The sequence below is a fragment of the Heterodontus francisci genome, chromosome 20, assembly GCF_036365525.1.
Source record: "Heterodontus francisci isolate sHetFra1 chromosome 20, sHetFra1.hap1, whole genome shotgun sequence".
Classification (NCBI taxonomy): domain Eukaryota; kingdom Metazoa; phylum Chordata; class Chondrichthyes; order Heterodontiformes; family Heterodontidae; genus Heterodontus; species Heterodontus francisci.
In genome coordinates this window covers 79,983,224-80,002,861 of record NC_090390.1, presented here as the reverse complement: position 1 = coordinate 80,002,861, position 19,638 = coordinate 79,983,224, and the positions used below count along the sequence as shown (strand labels likewise).

General features: G+C 45.9%; 2 protein-coding genes across 2 annotated transcripts in view; one reads left to right on the top strand and one right to left on the bottom strand.

Moving 5' to 3' along the window:
• Window positions 1–4,068, bottom strand: part of LOC137380884 (ectonucleoside triphosphate diphosphohydrolase 4-like) — an 82,294-nt gene extending 78,226 nt beyond the window's left edge. Inside the window, exon 1 of the mRNA XM_068053289.1 lies at window positions 3,975–4,068. Coding sequence (XP_067909390.1) covers window positions 3,975–4,068 — 94 coding nt within the window. The remainder of the gene's footprint in view (window positions 1–3,974) is intronic.
• The window catches only part of atpv0e2 (ATPase H+ transporting V0 subunit e2), a 553,405-nt gene that overhangs the window by 295,707 nt on the left and 238,060 nt on the right, over window positions 1–19,638 (top strand). The gene's annotated exons all lie outside the window — the stretch shown is intronic.

Here is a 19,638-nt window from a genome sequence, read left to right as displayed (position 1 = left end):
TGACCCCTCCTCCCCTCCCCCCCAGACCCCTCCTCCCCTCCCCCCAGATCCCTCCCCTCTCCTCCCCCAGACCCCTCCCCTCTCCTCCCCCAGACCCCTCCCCCCCCGACCCCTCTCCTCCACTCCCCCCCCCAGACCCCTCTCCCCCTCCCCCCCCCAGACCCCTCTCCCCCCTCCCCCGCCAGACTCCTCTCCCCCCCCTCCCCCCAAACCCCTCTCCTCCCCTCCCCCCCAAACCCCTCTCCTCCCCTCCCCCCCCAGACCCCTCTCCTCCCCTCCCCCCCCAGACCCCTCTCCTCCCCTCCCCCCCAGACCCCTCTCCTCCCTACCCCCCCAGACCCCTCATCCCCCCTCCCCCCCCCCAGACCCCTCTCCCCCCTCCCCCCCCAGACTCCTCTCCCCCCCTCCCCCCCAGACCCCTCGACCCCCCCCCCAGACCCCTCTCCTCCCCTTTAGACCCCTCTCCTCCCCTCCCCACCCCAGACTCCTCTCCCCCCCAGACCCCTCTCCTCTCCCCTCCCACCCCCAGACTCCTCTCCCCCCCCAGACCCCTCTCCTCTCCCCTCCCACCCCCAGACTCCTCTCCCCCCCCAGACCCCTCTCCTCTCCCCTCCCACCCCCAGACTCCTCTCCCCCCCAGACCCCTCTCCTCTCCCCCCTCCCAGACCCCTCTCCTCCCCTCCCCCCCAGACCCCTCTCCTCCCCCCCCAGACCCCTCTCCTCCCCCCCCAGACCCCTCTCCTCCCCCCCAGACCCCTCTCCTCTCCTCTCCTCCCCCCCAGACCCCTCGCCTCTCCTCCCCCCAAACCAATCTCCTCTCCTCCTCCCACCCCCCGAGACCCCTCTCCTCTCCCCCCCCAGACCCCTCTCCTCTCCCCCCCCCCAGACCCCTCTCCTCTCCCCCCCCCAGACCCCTCTCCTCTCCCCCCCCAGACCCCTCTCCTCTCCCCCAGACCCCTCTCCTCTCCCCTCCTCCCCCCCACCGACCCCTCTCCTCTCCTCTCCCCCCACCGACCCGCCTCCTCTCCTCTCGACCCCTTTCCTCTCCTCGGACCCCGCTCCTCTCCTCTTCCCCCACCGACCCCTCTCCTCTAACCCCCCGACCCCTCTCCTCCCCCCCGCCCCGACCCCTCTCCTCCCCCCCGACCCCTCTCCTCTCCCCCCGACCCGACCCCGCTCCTCTCCCCCCGACCCGACCCCGCTCCTCTCCCCCGACCCGACCCCGCTCCTCTCCTCTACCCCCCCCGACCCCTCTCCTCTCCTCTACCCCCCCCGACCCCTCTCCGCTCCTCTCCCCCCCCCGACCCCTCTCCTCTAACCCCCTCCCCTCTCCTCTACCCCCCCGACCCGACCCCTCTCCTCTCCCCCTGACCCGACCCCTCTCCTCTCCCCCTGACCCGACCCGACCCCTCTCCTCTCCCCGACCCGACCCCTCTCCTCTCCTCTCACCCCCCCCCGACCCCTCTCCTCTCCTCTCACCCCCCCCGACCCCTCTCCTCTCACCCCCCCCGACCCCTCTCCTCTCCCCGACCCCTCTCCTCTCCTCTCCTCTCCCCCCGCTCTGACCCCTCTCCTCCCCCCCCCGACCCTCTCCTCTCCTCTCCCCCTCCCCCCTCTCCTCTCCCCTCCCCTCCGACCCCTCTCCTCTCCCCTCCCCTCCGACCCCTCTCCTCTCCCCCCACCGACCCCTCTCCTCTCCCCCCCACCGACCCCTCTCCTCTTCCCCCCCCCACCGACCCCTCTCCTCTCCCCACCCCCCACGACCCCTCTCCTCTCCCCACCCCCGACCCCTCTCCTCTCCTCCCCCCCACCGACCCCTCTCCTCTCCTCCCCCCCACCGACCCCTCTCCTCTCCTCTCCTCTCCTCCCCCCACTGACCCCTCTCCTCTCCCCCCCACCGACCCCTCTCCTCTCCTCTCCTCTCCTCCCCCCACCGACCCCTCTCCTCTCCCCCCCACCGACCCCTCTCCTCTCCTCTCCTCTCCAACCCCGACCCCTCTCCTCTCCTCTCCTCTCCCCCCCACTCGACCCCTCTCCTCTCCTCTCCCCCCCCCCCGACCCCTCTCCTCTCCTCTCCCCCCCCCCCGACCCCTCTCCTCTCCTCTCCCCCCCCCCCGACCCCTCTCCTCTCCTCTCCCCCCCCCCGACCCCTCTCCTCTCCTCTCCCCCCACCGAACCCTCTCCTCTCCTCTCCCCCCCACCGACCCCTCTCCTCTCCTCTCCCCCCCATCGACCCCTCTCCTCTCCCCTCCCCCCCATCGACCCCTCTCCTCTCCCCCAACCCCTCTCCTCTTCCCCCCCCCGCTCCGACCCCTCTCCTCTATCCCCCCGACCCCTCTCCTCTCCCCCCCCGACCCTCTCCTCCCCCCACCGACCCCTCTCCTCCCCCCACCGACCCCTCTCCTCTCCCCCCACCGACCCCCCGACCCCTCCCCCGACCCTACCCTCTCCTCCCCCTGACCCCTCCCCTCCTCTTCCCCCCCTAGACCCCTCCTCTCCTCTCCTCTTCCCCCTAGACCCCTCCTCTCCTCTTCCCCACCCCCAGACCCCTCACCTATCCAACCCCCCAGACCCCTCCTCCCCTCTCCCCCAGATCCCTCCTCCCCTCCCCCCCAGATCCCTCCTCCCCTCCCCCCCCAGACCCCTCTCCTCCCCTCCCCCTCCAGACCCCTCTCCTCCCCTCCCCCCCCAGACCCCTCTCCTCCCCTCCCCCCCCCCCAGACCCCTCTCCTCCCCTCCCCCCCCAGACCCCTCTCCTCCCCTCCCCCCCCAGACCCCTCTCCTCCCCTCCCCTCCCAGACCCCTCTCCTCCCCTCCCCTCCCAGACCCCTCTCCTCCCCTCCCCTCCCAGACCCCTCTCCTCCCCCTCCCCCCCCCAGACCCCTCTCCTCCCCTCCCCTCCCCCCCCAGACCCCTCTCCTCCCCTCCCCCCCCCAGACCCCTCTCCTCCCCTCCCCCCCCCAGACCCCTCTCCTCCCCTCCCCCCCCAGACCCCTCTCCTCCCCTCCCCCCCTCAGACCCCTCTCCTCCCCTCCCCCCCCAGACCCTCTCCTCCCCTCCCCCCCCAGACCCCTCTCCTCTCCTCCCCCCCCAGACCCCTCTCCTCCCCTCCCCCCCAGACCCCTCTCCTCCCCTCCCCCCCAGACCCCTCTCCTCCCCTCCCCCCCAGACCCCTCTCCTCCTCTCCCCCCCCAGACCCCTCTCCTCTCCTCTCCTCTCCCCCCACTGACCTCTCCCCACCCCGACTCTCTCCACTCCCCACCCCATTGACTCTCTCCACTCCCCCGACTCTCTCCACTCCCCACCCCACCGACTCTCTCCACTCCCCCCATCCCACCGACTCTCTCCACTCCCCCCCACACCCCACCGACTCTCTCCACTCCCCCCCACACCCCACCGACTCTCTCCACTCCCCCCCACACCCCACCGACTCTCTCCACTCCCCCCCACACCCCACCGACTCTCTCCACTCCCCACCCCACTGACTCTCTCCACTCCCCCCACCCCCCCTGACTCTCTCCACTCCCCCCCACCCCCCCTGACTCTCTCCACTCCCCCCCACCCCCCCTGACTCTCCACTCCCCCCCACCCCACCCCCCCCTGACTCTCCACTCCCCCCCCACCCCCCTGACTCTCTACCCCACCCCACCCCCCCCTGACTCTCCACTCCCCCCCACCCCCCTGACTCTCTCCACTCCCCATTGACTCCCCACCACCCCAGGCTCCCATTCCCTCACTGACCAACCCCAGACTCCCATCTCCCACACCCCAAACCGATCCCGTATCCTTTCCCCTCACCCCAAGACTCCCAGTCCCCACCCATTGACCAACCAAGCCTCATCCCCTTCCTTACTGACCTGGCAGGGTCAGCCCCATCCACCAATCAGCACCGACAGCCACAGGGACCAGTGGCGTCACTCGGCCTGCACCAATCGCCGGAGGTTAATAGGCTCCTCTGCCCGTTGCTAGGGCACCGGCTCGCGCTCCGCTGAAACGGTCACTCAAGGCCACATCCGGAAAACGGCAGCCACGTAACCAGGGTGACAGCTCGACCTCCTGTTGCAACATGTCGCGCATTTCCAAAATCTGCTTTCCGGCATCATGGTTGCTATGGGCAGCTGTAGCTCGGAGGCAGCGCCGAGGGGGAGGGGAGCAAATCAAATCTAAATATTGGTTTAATTGCATTTTTAGTGAGTTGAAGTTTTAATTTTTTTTTTGTGATAGATTGAGATTGGAACCGTTTTCACGTACTTGATCTTTCACAGCAAGGTGCATTTATGTAGTGCCTTTAATGTAGCAGAAAATCCAACGGTGCTAATGGACATTGAATCACATAAGGAGATTTTAAGACGGGTGATCAAAAACTTGGTCATAGAAGCAGGTTTTAAGGAGCATCTTAGTGGAGGAGACAGAGGCCGAGAGGGAATTCCAGAGCTGAGGGCCCAGGCAGCTGAAGGCACGGCCGCCAATGGTAGGATTAAAATCAGAGATGCGTAAGAAGCCAGAATTGGAGGAGCGCAAAGATCTTGGTTGTGGGTGGTTAAAGAGATAGGGAGGAACAAGGCCATAGAGGGATTTATGCACAAGGATGAGAATTTGAAAATTCAGGCATTGTTAGACCAATGTGGGTCAGTGAGCAATGGGTGAATTGGAATTGGTTTGAGTTGGGATACAAGCAGCAGAGTTTTGGATGAACTCAAGTTTACAGAGGATAGTATAGGTGAGGTGAGCATAGGTCATTGAAGTAGTTGAGTGTGGAGGTAATAATGGCATGAGGCTGGGACTGTTGACCCACTTATTTGATGTTTCAACAATTTAGTCGGAATGTAGAGAGGACTTGTCCATAACATCATTTGTTTCTCCAAAATCCACCATTTAACTTTACTGAGAAAGTTTGAATAGGAAATGGTGCATTGAAGGGCTTTAGTTAATGATAGAAGGCTGGAGAAATTCAAGGTCTAACATTTCAATAGAGAAGGCTTTGGAGAGAAGGCTTACTGGAATGATACCAGGGATGAGGAACTTCAGTTCTGTGGAATGATATAGAGAAGCTAGAATTATTCTCCTTAGAGCAGAGACGTTTAAGAGGAGATTGAATATTGATGTTCAAAATTATGAAGGGTTTTGATAGAGTAAGTAAGGAGAAACTGTTTCCACTGGTAGGAGGGTTGGTAACCAAAGGAGACAGATTTAAGGTAATTGGCAAATTACCAGCATCTGCAGTATTTTGCTTTTATTTATGTACACTGTGAGTTGTTAGGATCAGGAATGTGCTGCTTGAAAGGGTGGTGGAATTCAGTAGCAACTTTCAAAAGGAGGTTGGATATATACTTGAAAAGGAGAATCTTGCAGGGCTATGGGGAATAAACAAGGGAATGGGACTAATTAGATAACACTTTCAAAGAGCCGGCATAGGCATGATGGGCCGAATGGCCTCCTTTTGCGTTGTATGATTTTAGTGGGGGTAGAAAATTGTGGGAAAAGACCATGTGAATATTGTGGATTTTCCCATCTGCGCATTCTAACGGGCCTAATCATGAAGCACAGTAAGTGGCATCATAGATACTGTCAACTCAACAAAGATTTGAGACTTTAAAGACCCATTTACTTGAACAAAAATGATTACCTATTTCTAGAAAAATTTGCAACATTCTTATTTTCAAATGTTATTTTCATTAAAATTAAAAGGTGCCCTAAGGTGTTAGTGAATAAAAGGACTCAAGTTCCATTAATATCCCAAAATGTCATAAAGGTACTGGCCTTCAGGTAGTAGCTGTCTTTGGGTACCTTGCCTAAGGTGCTATTTTTCATAAGAACATAAGAAATAGGAGCAAGTAAAGGCTTTTGAACCTGTTTCACCATTCAATAAGATCATGGCTGATCTACCCCTTCCCTCACTATCCCCATATCCTTTGATTCCCTTCGTAACTAAAAATTAATCGATCTCTGACTTGAATATACTCAACAACTGAGCTTTCACAGCTCTCTGGGGTAGAGAATTCCAAAGCCTTGCAACTATTTGTTAGCTGTAGCTCAGTTGGTTGCACTCTTGTCTCTATGCTGAAAGTTGTGAGTTTGAGACCCACTCCAAGACTTGAACTTAAAAATGTAGGCTGACACTGCAGTGCAACACAAGGGGAGTCCTATACTGTCAGAACTATTATCTTTTGGATGAGTTGTTAAGCCGAGGCCCTGTCTGCCCTCTCAATGGCCATAAAAGATCCCATACCACTATTTAAAGCGGGGGAGTTACCCTGATGTCCTGGCCAAGATGTATCCCTCAATCAACATCACTACAACAGATTATATGGTTATTATCTCATTGTGGGAGCTTGCTGTGTGCCAATTGGCTACTACATTTCCTACATTGGAAAGGTGGCTACACTTAAAAAGTACTTCATTGGCTGTAAAGCGCTTTGGGACTTCTGGTAGTTGTGAAAGGTGCAATATAAATACAAGTTTTTTTTTCATCTAAGTCCTAAATGGTTGACTGTGATCCCTTGTTCTAGACTGCCAGCCAGAGGAAGCATCCTCTCAGCATTTGCCCTGTCATGCCCCTTAAGAATTTTATATGTTTCGATGAAATCAGCTTTCATTTTTCTAAATTCTAGGGAATAGAGGCTTAGTCTACTCAAATGAAAACAAGAAATGCTGGAACCACTCAGCAGGTCTGGCAGCATCTGTGGAAAGAGAAGCAGAGTTAACGTTTCGGGTCAGTGACCCTTCTTCGGAACTGACAAATATTAAAAATGTCACAGGTAAAAAGCAAGTGAGGTGGGGGTGGGGCAAGAGATAACAAAGGAGAAGGTGCAGATTGGACAAGGCCACATAGCTGACCAAAAGGTCATGGAGCAAAGGCAAACAATATGTTAATGGTGTGTTGAAAGCATTTCTTGTTTTTATTTCAGATTTCCAGCATCTGCAGTATTTTGCTTTTATCTTAGTCTACTCAATCTCTCCTCATAAAACAATCCTCTCATTCCCAGGAATCAATCCAGTGAACCCTCATGGATGAATCTAGACAGTGAGTGCAGTTAGCTATAAGGAATAACATGTCTCGTTGATGTAAGAGGAAATAATGTGACCTCTACATATAAAGGTGAATAGCAGCCTCTTTACATATTATAGTGATCAGCAAACTGAATGTTTGGGAGTGAACAGCAGCCTCTTGTGTATATTACAGGGAATAGCAGCCTTTTATCATGAGTCGGTGCACTGTGTATTACAAATAGAATCCCGTTTACATGTAATAGTGAACAGTGTCCCTGTATGTAACATTATAGAATGTTACAGCAAAGCAATAGGTCCTTTGGGCCCATCCAGTCTGTTATTTTTTGGCAAATGATCCACTTTAATCTCATCTCATTCTCCTACTTGCAATCATACACTTGATTGTTCCACTTTTTTCAGGCAACGAATAATAAGTTTTAAAAAATTTATGAGCTCTGATTTAACGAGTTGGTGGCAGACGATTCCACATTCTAACCCCACTATGTGCAAGGAGATTTTCCAACCTACCCGTTGGACTTTTTTTGTGATATTCTTAAAATTGGTATCCTTTTGTTCCCATCTCACCAACCTTTTCTAATCTTGAAGACCTCTGTCAGTTTAATGCTTCACCTCCTCAGCTTTAATGAAACACTCTTAATTTTCAGGCCTTGATTTATGTCTGTAACCCCTCATCCCCGACAATATCGAATGATTGTACATTGCAACTTTTTAATGTCCTTTAGAGAAGGAAACCTGCTGTGCTTACTCAACCTGGCCTATATGTGACTCTAGCCCCACACCAGCGTGGTTGACTCTTAACTAGCAAGCCACTCAGTTGTATCAAACTAGGGATGGGCAATAAATGTTGGCCAACCCAGCGACATCACATCTCAAGAATTAAATTGTTAAAAAACATTTCCACTGTTTTTGTATTCCTCCAATAGCTCAAATCTGCCCGCAAAATTGCAACTGCATCCTAAGGAAGAAATGCTTGATGCAGGCTAGGTACATTCTAACAGGGGCAGAAGACAGGCAAAACAAAAACAGGGCTCCTTGGGAGATAGAGATTGTGATGAAACCAAAAAAGAGGGTGTATGATGCATGTCAGGTGAATTCTTCGAGTGAGAACCAGGCCAAATACAATAAGTTGAGAGGGGAGGTGAAGAGGAAAATAAAATTGGCAAGGAGAGAATATGAAAATAGAATAGCAGTCAACATAAAAGGGAACCCAAAAATCTTCTAGCTGCATTTAAATAGTAAGCAGGTAGTAAGAGATGGAGTGCCACCTACTGGGGACAAAGAGGGTAATATATGCTTAAAGACACAGGGCAAAGTTAGAATATTTAATGAGTACTTTGTATTGGTGTTTACTAAGGAGGAATCTGACAAAATATTAATAGAAGTGGAGAGAGTAGAGGCAATGGATACGGTAAAAATTGAGTGAGGAAGCACTGGAAAGGCTGATTATGCTTAGGGTAGATAAGTCACCTGGTCCGGATGGCTTGCAAGCCAGGTTGCTAAAGGAAGTGGGGGTAGAGATAGCAGAAGGGCTAGCCATAATCGTCCAATCTTCCCTAGATGTGGGAGAGGTGCCAGAGGATTGGAGAATGCCAAATATGACACCCTTATTCAAGAAAGGAAGTAAGGACAGTCCTAGCAACTACAGGAGAGTTAGTTTAATATGAGTGGTGGGTAAAGTTTTAGAAAACAATAATCAGGGAAAAAACTCAACAGGCACTTGGAAAGGTTTGAGTTAATTCAGGATAGCCAACACAAATTTTTAAAGAGAGATCAGGCTTGACCATTCTAATTGAATTTTTTGATGAAGTAACAGAGAAGGTTGATGAAGGGAATGCAGTAAATGTTGTTTATATGGGTTTTAAAAAAGAGTTTGACAAAGTACCACATAAAAGGCTGGTTAACCAAAATAAGGCTCATGGAATACGAGGGTCAGTGTCCAATTGGATAAAAAATTGTCTCAAGGACCTAAAACAGTGAGTCATGGTAGATGGGATCTTTTATGGCCATGATAGACAGTGGTGTTCCCCAAGGGTTATTGCCAGGGCCACTGCTGTTTTTTGCTATACATAAATGACTTGGATCTTGGAATACAAAGTAGAATTTCAAAATTTGCCGATGATACCAAACTTGGAGGAGTGACAAACAGTGAGGATGATACGAACTGCCTGCAACAGGGCATAGATAGGCTAGCAGAATGGGCAGACAAATGGTAGATGGAATTTAATACAGTCAAGTGTGAGGTGATGCATTATAGTAGAAGGAATAGGGTGAGGCAATATAGACATAATGGCGCAGTTCTAAAGAGTGTGCAGAAACAGAGGGACCTGCAGGTGCATTTGCATCAGTCTTTGAAGGTGGTAGGACATATTGAGAGAGTGGTTAGCAAAGCATAAGGGATCTTGGGCTTCATAAATAGGCATAGAGTACAAAAGCAGGGAAGGTTTGCTGAACATTTATAAAGCTCTGGTTAGACCACAACTAGAGTATTGCGTCCAGTTCTGGTCACCACACTTTAGGAAGGATGTGAGGGTTCTTGAGAGGGTGCAGAGGAGATTTACCAGAATGGCTCCAGGGATGGGGGATTTTAGTTACAACATTAGGTTGGAAAAGATGGCATTGTTCTCCCTGAAGCGAAGGAGATTCAGGGGGGAGTTAATAGAGATGTACAAGATTATGACAGGCTTAGATAAGGTAGACAAGGAAAAACTGTTCCCATTAACTGATGGTAAAAGGACTAGGGGACACAGGTTTAAAGATTTGGACAAGAGATGCAGGGGGAATGTGAGGAAGAGCTTTTTTATGCAGCGAGTGGTAATGACCTGGAACTCACTGCCCATGAGGATGGAAGAAGCAGAAACAATTAATGATTTCAAAAGGAAATTGGATTAGCACTTGAAGGAAATAAACTTGCAGGGCTATGGGGATTGAGCAAGGGAGCGAGACTGACTGGATTGCTCCACGGAGAGCGGCATGGACTCGAAGAGCCAAATGGCCTCCTTCTCTGCCATAAATGTCTATGACTCTACAAGGCCTTGTACATGCTCAGCATTCACACCTTGCTTTTGTTTACTGTACCCACAAATACAAAACAAAGGATCTTTTTTATGCCTTTACCTAATTACACTGCCATCTTTTATGTGTTTCTGCATAGCAAAGTCTCTCTTCCCCACATACATTTAGAATTTACCATCCTATCTTATTCTTACTTTCAAGTGTGTTAATTTACACTTTGTGTTGTCCTGTAGTTTTTTTAACAATCCACTAATATAAAATTATGCATTTTTCAATGATAAAAATAGAAGATCAAGAGACATTTAACTATTCATGTGGTACACCTCTGTGTTTGTTATAGTGGATAGAAGCCATAATATTTATCATCAAAAATAGGAGACCCTGAATATATTGTGGGGCGGCACAGTGGCGCAGTCGTTAGCACCGCAGCCTCACAGCTCCAGGGTCCCTGGTTCAATTCTGGGTACTGCCTGGGCGGAGTTTGCAAGTTCTCTCTGTGACCGCGTGGGTTTTCGCCGGGTGCTCCGGTTTCCTCCCACCGCCAAAGACTTGCAGGTGATAGGTAAATTGGCCATTGTAAATTGCCCCTAGTGTAGGTAAGTGGTAGGGAATATGAGATTACTGTAGGGTTAGTATAAATGGGTGGCTGTTGGTCGGCACAGACTCGGTGGGCCGAAGGGCCTGTTTCAGTGCTGTATCTCTAAATAAATAAATTATAAAGCGCAGATCTCTAATAGAAAATGAATGAGAATGTTACATAATAGAGAAAATCAGAATCTTTGAATGTTATGGTGAATAGAAGAATACTTGTATTATTCTATAGAACAGCAGCCCCTCTGTAAATTATAATGACCACTATAGACCCTGTGTGTATTATAGTCAATATCAGTACTTCTGTATATTATAGTCAATATCAGACCCTGTGTGTTATAGTCAATATCAGTCCTTTGTACATTATAGTCAATATCAGACCTTGTGTGTATTATAGTCAATATCAGTACTTCTGTATATTATAGTCAATATCAGACCCTGTGTGTTATAGTCAATATCAGTCCTTTGTACATTATAGTCAATATCAGACCTTGTGTGTATTATAGTCAATATCAGTACTTCTGTATATTATAGTCAATATCAGACCTTGTGTGTATTATAGTCAATATCAGTACTTCTGTATATTATAGTCAATATCAGACCCTGTGTGTTATAGTCAATATCAGTACTTCTGTATATTATAGTCAAAATCAGTCCTTTGTACATTATAGTCAATATCAGACCCTGTGTGTTATAGTCAATATCAGTCCTTTGTACATTATAGTCAATATCACCCTGTGTGTTATAGTCAATATCAGTCCTTTGTACATTATAGTCAATATCAGTCCTTTGTACATTATAGTCAATATCACCCTGTGTATTATAGTCAATATCAGTACTTCTGTGTATTATAGTCAATAACAGACCCTGTGTGTTATAGTCAATATCAGTCCTTTGTACATTATAGTCAATATCAGACCCTGTGTGTTATAGTCAATATCAGTCCTTTGTACATTATAGTCAATATCAGTCCTTTGTACATTATAGTCAATATCAGACCTTTGTACATTATAGTCAATATCAGGCCTTGTGTGTATTATAGTCAATATCAGGCCTTGTGTGTATTATAGTCAATATCAGTACTTCTGTATATTATAGTCAATATCAGTCCTTTGTACATTATAGTCAATATCAGTCCTTTGTGCATTAAAGTGAATATCAGTCCTTTGTACATTATAGTCAATATCAGACCTTGTGTGTATTATAGTCAATATCAGGCCTTGTGTGTATTATAGTCAATATCAGTACTTCTGTATATTATAGTCAATATCAGACCCTGTGTGTTATAGTCAATATCAGTCCTTTGTACATTATAGTCAATATCAGACCTTGTGTGTATTATAGTCAATATCAGGCCTTGTGTGTATTATAGTCAATATCAGTCCTTTGTACATTATAGTCAATATCAGACCCTGTGTGTTATAGTCAATATCAGTCCTTTGTACATTATAGTCAATATCAGACCTTTGTACATTATTATAGTCAATATCAGGCCTTGTGTGTATTATAGTCAATATCAGTACTTCTGTATATTATAGTCAATATCAGACCCTGTGTGTTATAGTCAATATCAGTCCCTGTGTGTTATAGTCAATATCAGTCCTTTGTACATTATAGTCAATATCAGACCTTTGTACATTATTATAGTCAATATCAGGCCTTGTGTGTATTATAGTCAATATCAGTACTTCTGTATATTATAGTCAATATCAGACCCTGTGTGTTATAGTCAATATCAGTCCTTTGTACATTATAGTCAATATCAGACCTTTGTACATTATTATAGTCAATATCAGGCCTTGTGTGTATTATAGTCAATATCAGTACTTCTGTATATTATAGTCAATATCAGACCCTGTGTGTTATAGTCAATATCAGGCCTTGTGTGTATTATAGTCAATATCAGTACTTCTGTATATTATAGTCAATATCAGACCTTTGTACGTTATAGTCAATATCAGACCCTGTGTGTTATAGTCAATATCAGACCCTGTGTATTATAGTCAATATCAGTCCTTTGTACATTATAGTCAATATCAGACCCTGTGTGTTATAGTCAATATCAATCCTTTGTACATTATAGTCAATATCAGACCCTGTGTGTTATAGTCAATATCAGTCCTTTGTACATTATAGTCAATATCAGTCCTTTGTACATTATAGTCAATATCAGACCTTTGTACATTATAGTCAATATCAGGCCTTGTGTGTATTATAGTCAATATCAGGCCTTGTGTGTATTATAGTCAATATCAGGCCTTGTGTGTATTATAGTCAATATCAGTACTTCTGTATATTATAGTCAATATCAGTCCTTTGTACATTATAGTCAATATCAGTCCTTTGTGCATTAAAGTGAATATCAGTCCTTTGTACATTATAGTCAATATCAGACCTTGTGTGTATTATAGTCAATATCAGGCCTTGTGTGTATTATAGTCAATATCAGTACTTCTGTATATTATAGTCAATATCAGACCCTGTGTGTTATAGTCAATATCAGTCCTTTGTACATTATAGTCAATATCAGACCTTGTGTGTATTATAGTCAATATCAGGCCTTGTGTGTATTATAGTCAATATCAGTCCTTTGTACATTATAGTCAATATCAGACCCTGTGTGTTATAGTCAATATCAGTCCTTTGTACATTATAGTCAATATCAGACCTTTGTACATTATTATAGTCAATATCAGGCCTTGTGTGTATTATAGTCAATATCAGTACTTCTGTATATTATAGTCAATATCAGACCTTTGTACATTATAGTCAATATCAGACCCTGTGTGTTATAGTCAATATCAATCCTTTGTACATTATAGTCAATATCAGACCCTGTGTGTTATAGTCAATATCAGGCCTTGTGTGTATTATAGTCAATATCAGTACTTCTGTATATTATAGTCAATATCAGAGCCTGTGTGTTATATTAAATATCAGTACCTCTGTATATTATAGTCAATATCAGACCCTGTGTGTTATAGTCAATATCAGTACTTCTGTATATTATAGTCAATATCAGATCCTGTGTGTTATAGTCAATATCAGTACTTCTGTATATTATAGTCAATATCAGACCCTGTGTGTATTATAGTCAATATCAGTACTTCTGTATATTATAGTCAATATCAGACCCTGTGTGTTATAGTCAATATCAGTACTTCTGTATATTATAGTCAATATCAGACCCTGTGTGTTATAGTCAATATCAGTACTTCTGTATATTATAGTCAATATCAGACCCTGTGTGTTATAGTAAATATCAGTACTTTTATATTATAGTCAATATCAGACCCTGTGTGTTATAGTCAATATCAGTACTTCTGTATATTATAGTCAATATCAGACCCTGTGTGTATTATAGTCAATATCAGTACTTCTGTATATTATAGTCAATATCAGACCCTGTGTGTTATAGTCAATATCAGTACTTCTGTATATTATAGTCAATATCAGACCCTGTGTGTATTATAGTCAATATCAGTACTTCTATATATTATAGTCAATATCAGATCCTGTGTGTGTTATAGTAAATATCAGACTGTACATGATAGTCAGTATCAGACCATGTGTATATTGTACACAGTGTTAATATTATAATCAATATCAGACCTTTTGTGTTATCTTCAATATCGGACCTTGTGTATATTATACTAAATAGCAGCTTTGCATGTTATGAAGAATAGCAGGCCATATGTATTTAGAGAGAAAGAGAAAGAAATGGTAAGAAATAGTAACTTATATAGGATAGGGAATGGAAGATGTTCAATATATATTCAGGATTATAATCCTTGTCTGTATTACAGAGAGTAGGGAATCTTGAATATAAAAAAATAGGAGAGTTTCTAATTATTATAGAGAATAATATCCTTAGAGAACAGTAAGTACATCCTGCATACAGGGTGTTTGTAAAGTCCTTGTGCAACTTTAAACTTTAATAGCTTTGGATGTACACATGATAGAAACTTTTCATCCAACTGTTAATTGAGTTCTTGTGTAATGCATTTTTCCTAAAATGAGCTGTGAATTTTCTTCTCATAGCTGTTATGGGCTTCAGTTCTGCTCGCCATAACACAAAGTTCACCTTCTACTGTCATCATTTTCAATCAGAAAAACATTGACACAGCATTATTAACAACATTAACATTAAAAAGAGGTTTATGCTTTCAAATACCATTTACAGTTCGCTTCTAGTATGTCTACATCCAAAGTTATTAAAGCTTAAAGTTGCACAAGGACTTTATAAACACCCTGTATATTATAGAGGTTAACAGACCTTGGATAGACAATAATATAACGGACCCTGGATATACAACAATATAACAGACTCTCAATGTCTTGCAGTGAACAGCATGGTCTGTGTATATTACATTTATGTATTAGAGGCATTAATATGTCTTTTGTATATTCTGTACAGTTGGTAATGCCAAGTTGTATTTATATTGTGCCTTTAATGCAGTAAAACATCTTAAAGTGCTTCATAAAGGCATAATTGAAAAAATGAATCCCAAGCCAAAGAAGGAGCTATTAGACAATGTGACAAATGGCTTAATCTGAAAGGTGGATTTCAAGGAGGGCCACAAAGGAGGAGATGGAAGTGGAGAAGGCAGAATAGTTTAGGGAGAGAATTTCACAGTGCAGGGTTGAGGCAGTTGAAGGTTTGGCTGCCTATGGTGAGATGAAAATTGAGGGGTGGAGGGGGATGCACAAAATAAAAACAGAAAATGCTGGAAAAGCTCAGCAGGTCAGGCAGCATCTGTTGAGAGAGGGACAGAATTACCATTTCATGTTGATGACTTTTCGTCAGAACCCAAGAACAGTAACTGTGAGGCCAGTTTCTGAAGAACAGAGAGCTGGGGAGAGTCTATAGGGAGGGAAGCAGTTACAGAGATAGGGAAGCATGAGGCCATGGAGAGTTTTAAGCACAAGGATATGAATTTTAAAGTTCAAGCTTTTGGGGGCAGGGATCAGGAGCCAAAGTGGGTCAGTGAGGACAGGGGGCAAGGGGCAAGTGGAATAGGATGCAATCAGCAGAGTTTAATATGATGATCAGATAGATTTAGACAGTAGCTGCTCACTGTGACTGACATAAATATTCTAAAAATGTTGAAAAACCTCCTCTGCTTTTAGAGGAATGGTTCAATCTGTCAGACTGGACAGGTCATTCCAGCTGTTCCCTAGATGAGACTCAGCTAATCTGGCAGGAAATATCAGTGCACCAACTATGTACTGCAGACAGGACTCCTATGCCAAAATGTCCATTAGGGCCTGGGACAGAGAATCCATCCAGGATCCCTGCTTTTAACACAATGAAACTTTTCTTATGTTTGCGTGGGCTTGGACACTGAAATAAGTTGAGTTATGTACATCTGTGATTGTATTGCATTAAAAGTAGGGATGGGGAGGGAAATCAAATCTGGCCAATAACAGAAAGATTTATTTAATAAGAGGCTAAGATCCCTGGATGCTTTAGGAGATAAAGATAATACCCAGTGTAGTCAAGAAAGACCTTGCATTTATATAAGTGCCTTTGATGTCCAGATTGAAAGAATCGGATCCAGCTGGATAAACGTGTAATACCAAAGCTGAGATGGTGGGACTCTGCATGAGAAGCCCTGAACGGGAGGGCAACAATAGACAGACAGACAGCGGCAAGGGGTCTGTGATACCAATGTCTCACTGCATCAACAACCAGCCTGGTCGTAATGATGAAGAACCAACTGACTGACTGACCCTGATGGGACGCAGAGATCCTTTTGCTTAAGCAGAGCACAAACGTGCAGCCTCAACTCCCCACAATTAGAGCAACTGGTGGCTTCAACCCAGTGGCAGATCTGTAGACTCAAAGGCTCGTGGGTGTATGATGCTCTCAGTTCCAGAAATGTTGGTCTGTTCATGTCCGGGATGAAGTTGATGAAGAGAAAATTGTGTGTTCCTGTTGGCTGAACTCCAGTCATGTAAACACGTCATTAGACACCGACAGCAATTGGTGTATTTTTCCATCTCCTTTGGTATTTTCTGTCTCTTCCTATGGTTGCTTATGTTTTGGTTCAAATTTCCCTTTTCTAATAGGTAAGTAATCACAGCCCCCCCCCCCCCCCCCCCCATCTAAATTATAATACTATATAATACTCACAATATGAAAGTGCTGCATGTAAAGAGTGTTTTCATAGTTTAGTTTAGTTTAGTTTAGAGATGCAGCACTGAAACAGGCCCTTCGGCCCACCGAGTCTGTGCCGACCATCAACCACCCATTTATACTAATCCTACACTAATTCCATATTCCTACCACATCCCCACCTGTCCCTATATTTCCCTACCACCTACCTATACTAGGGGCAATTGCTAATGGCCAATTTACCTATCAACCTGCAAGTCTTTGGCATGTGGGAGGAAACCGGAGCACCTGGAGGAAACCCACGCAGACACAGGGAGAACTTGCAAACTCCACACAGGCAGGACCCAGAATTGAACCCGGGTCGCTGGAGCTGTGAGGCTGTGGTGCACTGTGCTCTTAAGAAAACAGGTATTAAGTTACAGATTGCTTACAGATATAGCGCTCCTCATGCCGCTCGGTGTGCCTCCATACATGCTCCCTTCCAAGGTGAGACAACTAGCCCACTGTGCGCTGCACTCTGCCCCCACTCCTCCATGCCTCAACAGCTTTTCAGGGAACAGAGTTCCAGATCCCACTGCACTTTGCCTGAAGAAGTGCTTCCTAACATCATAGCTAGCTCTAAGTTTAATGTTATGCCCCCTTGGTCTGAACACTCTGCTTCCACCTCATGGCTCGCCCCAAACCTGCCTCCGGCCACCCATGTCGCCCATCTGTAAGGCCAGCCCTGCTCAGTAAGCACTTTCACATTACTTTGCTGATTCCCGGAAGGTCTCAATGGACCCCAGTTTGAGAACCACTTGCCTACAGCGCTGGCCTTTTTGGCCTCCATGGGTATTTTCTGTCTGCTCTATGTCTGTCCCTTCCTCTTTAAGATTCCAGAGTAAGGGCATACGAGGCCCTTTACGCAGCCCTACAGTAAGAGCAATACTAGAACACTTTATCCCGTGATCTGTTTTTTTTCTGACTGATAGAGGAAGAATCCAAAATAACTTCCAAAATATAAAAAAAATGAGTAGTGAGACAGATCCTAGTTCTAGGAAAGTAAAGTCAAACTGGGGTAAATTTTCATCTCAGCGCCCGGATGTAAAATTGCCGAAGAGGATTGGCTGGTCATTATAGAAACTGTCTAATTTTTACTTCCATTAATTTAATCGAGCTGTTTCTATAACGGGCATTCAATCCACAACCCAAGACTCATGCACAGATAATTGAAAGATTTGATAGGCTAGATAGAGAGAAACTATTTTCTCTGGTATTGGGAGCTCAGACCAAGGGGGCATAACAATAAACTTAGAGCTAGGTCATTCAGGGATGACGCCAGCAAGCACTTCGTCATGCGAAGGGTAGTGGGAGCTGGAACTTTGTCCCCTGAACAGCTGTTGAGGCATGGCAGGGTGTGAGTGGGGTGGCATGTTAGAAATTTCAATGCTGTGAATTTTGTTAAGCAAGGGTATTAAGGGTTATGGAACCAAGGCAGGTAGATAGAGTTATGATGCAGATCAGTCATGATCAAATTGAATGGCAGCGGAACAGGTTTGAAGGGATGAATGGCCTCCTCCCGTTCTTATGTTCCAATGCACTCCATTGAACTGTGATAAATGGGCCATCTATTAATGTTAATGTAACCCTTTACGATTTACGATTTTAATTTCAGAATTGCCACCCTCCCTCCTAAAATAATGTACACATCAAATAATTCAACCATGAAATTTGTGTGTGTGTGATCTGACTCTTGGTTTCAGTGAATGACAAGACTCCAACATTCATAGGGGCATTTTTCAAATCCTAGATGCAGGTACTTTACAATGTGTTGAGTGACGGGCTTATCAATTCATTTCTATCTACAATGAGGTTGATACATATCTTTACATGACCCCTGGACAGCACCTTTACTGACAAGACTATTTTATTTAAATTGAAAATGCTTTACAAATCTCTCAATGTGTAGAACTTGGTTTGTTTTTCCTTTGATTTCCAGGAATATAAAAAGAAGCTTTCAAAGTGATTACAGTTGTCTTGTCTGTCAACTTCAAAGGCCCAACTGATTGCTGGAGTATCTGATTCGACATGTCATAGCTGAAGAAAAGTATAAAGGATTCAAGATTCAACTTATGTTTATAAATAACCCAGCTGACAGTGGTAATATAACACTTAACATGAAGCCAACTGGCACCAAATAGTACTTTTGCACCTCGATGCTAGTTTATATCTCATTGAGTGTGTTCTCCCATGTGTTCTGTTTTCCATGGATCATAAAACACATCTGGAAAATGACATGTCCCATTGCAGTTCAAAGACACCCCAAAGGAGGATAAAATAGTTAGCTAATTATTGTATATTTACAACCAACAGAGTGTGCAAAGTATAACAATAATACAAGAAGAAAGGTGCAGACTTGATGGGTGAAGTGGCCTTTACAGGAGGCCATTCAGCCTGTTGTGCCTGCTCTGGTTCTTTGGAAGAGCTATCTAATTAGTCCTGCCCGCCCTGCTCTTTCCCCATAGGCCTGCAAATATTTCCTTTTCAACTATCTATCCAGTTCTCTTTTGAAAGTTACTCCTGAATCTGCTTCCCTTTCAGGCAGTGCATTCCAGATCACAACAACTTGCTGTGTAAAAAAGATTCTCATGTCTCCCTGGATTTTTTTTACCAGTTATCTTACATCTGTGTCCTCTGGTTACTGACCCTCCTGCCAGTGGGAGCAGTTTCTCGCTATCTACTCTATCAAAACCCTTGATAATTTTGAATACCTCTGTTAAATCTCCCCTTTACCTTCGCACTAAGGAGAAATATCCCAGTTTATCTAATCTTTCTATTTAGTGAAGTCACTCATCCCTGGTACCATTCTAGTAAATCTCCTCTGCAAACTCTTTTACATCCACCTGAGAGGCTAGGCAGGGCCTCGG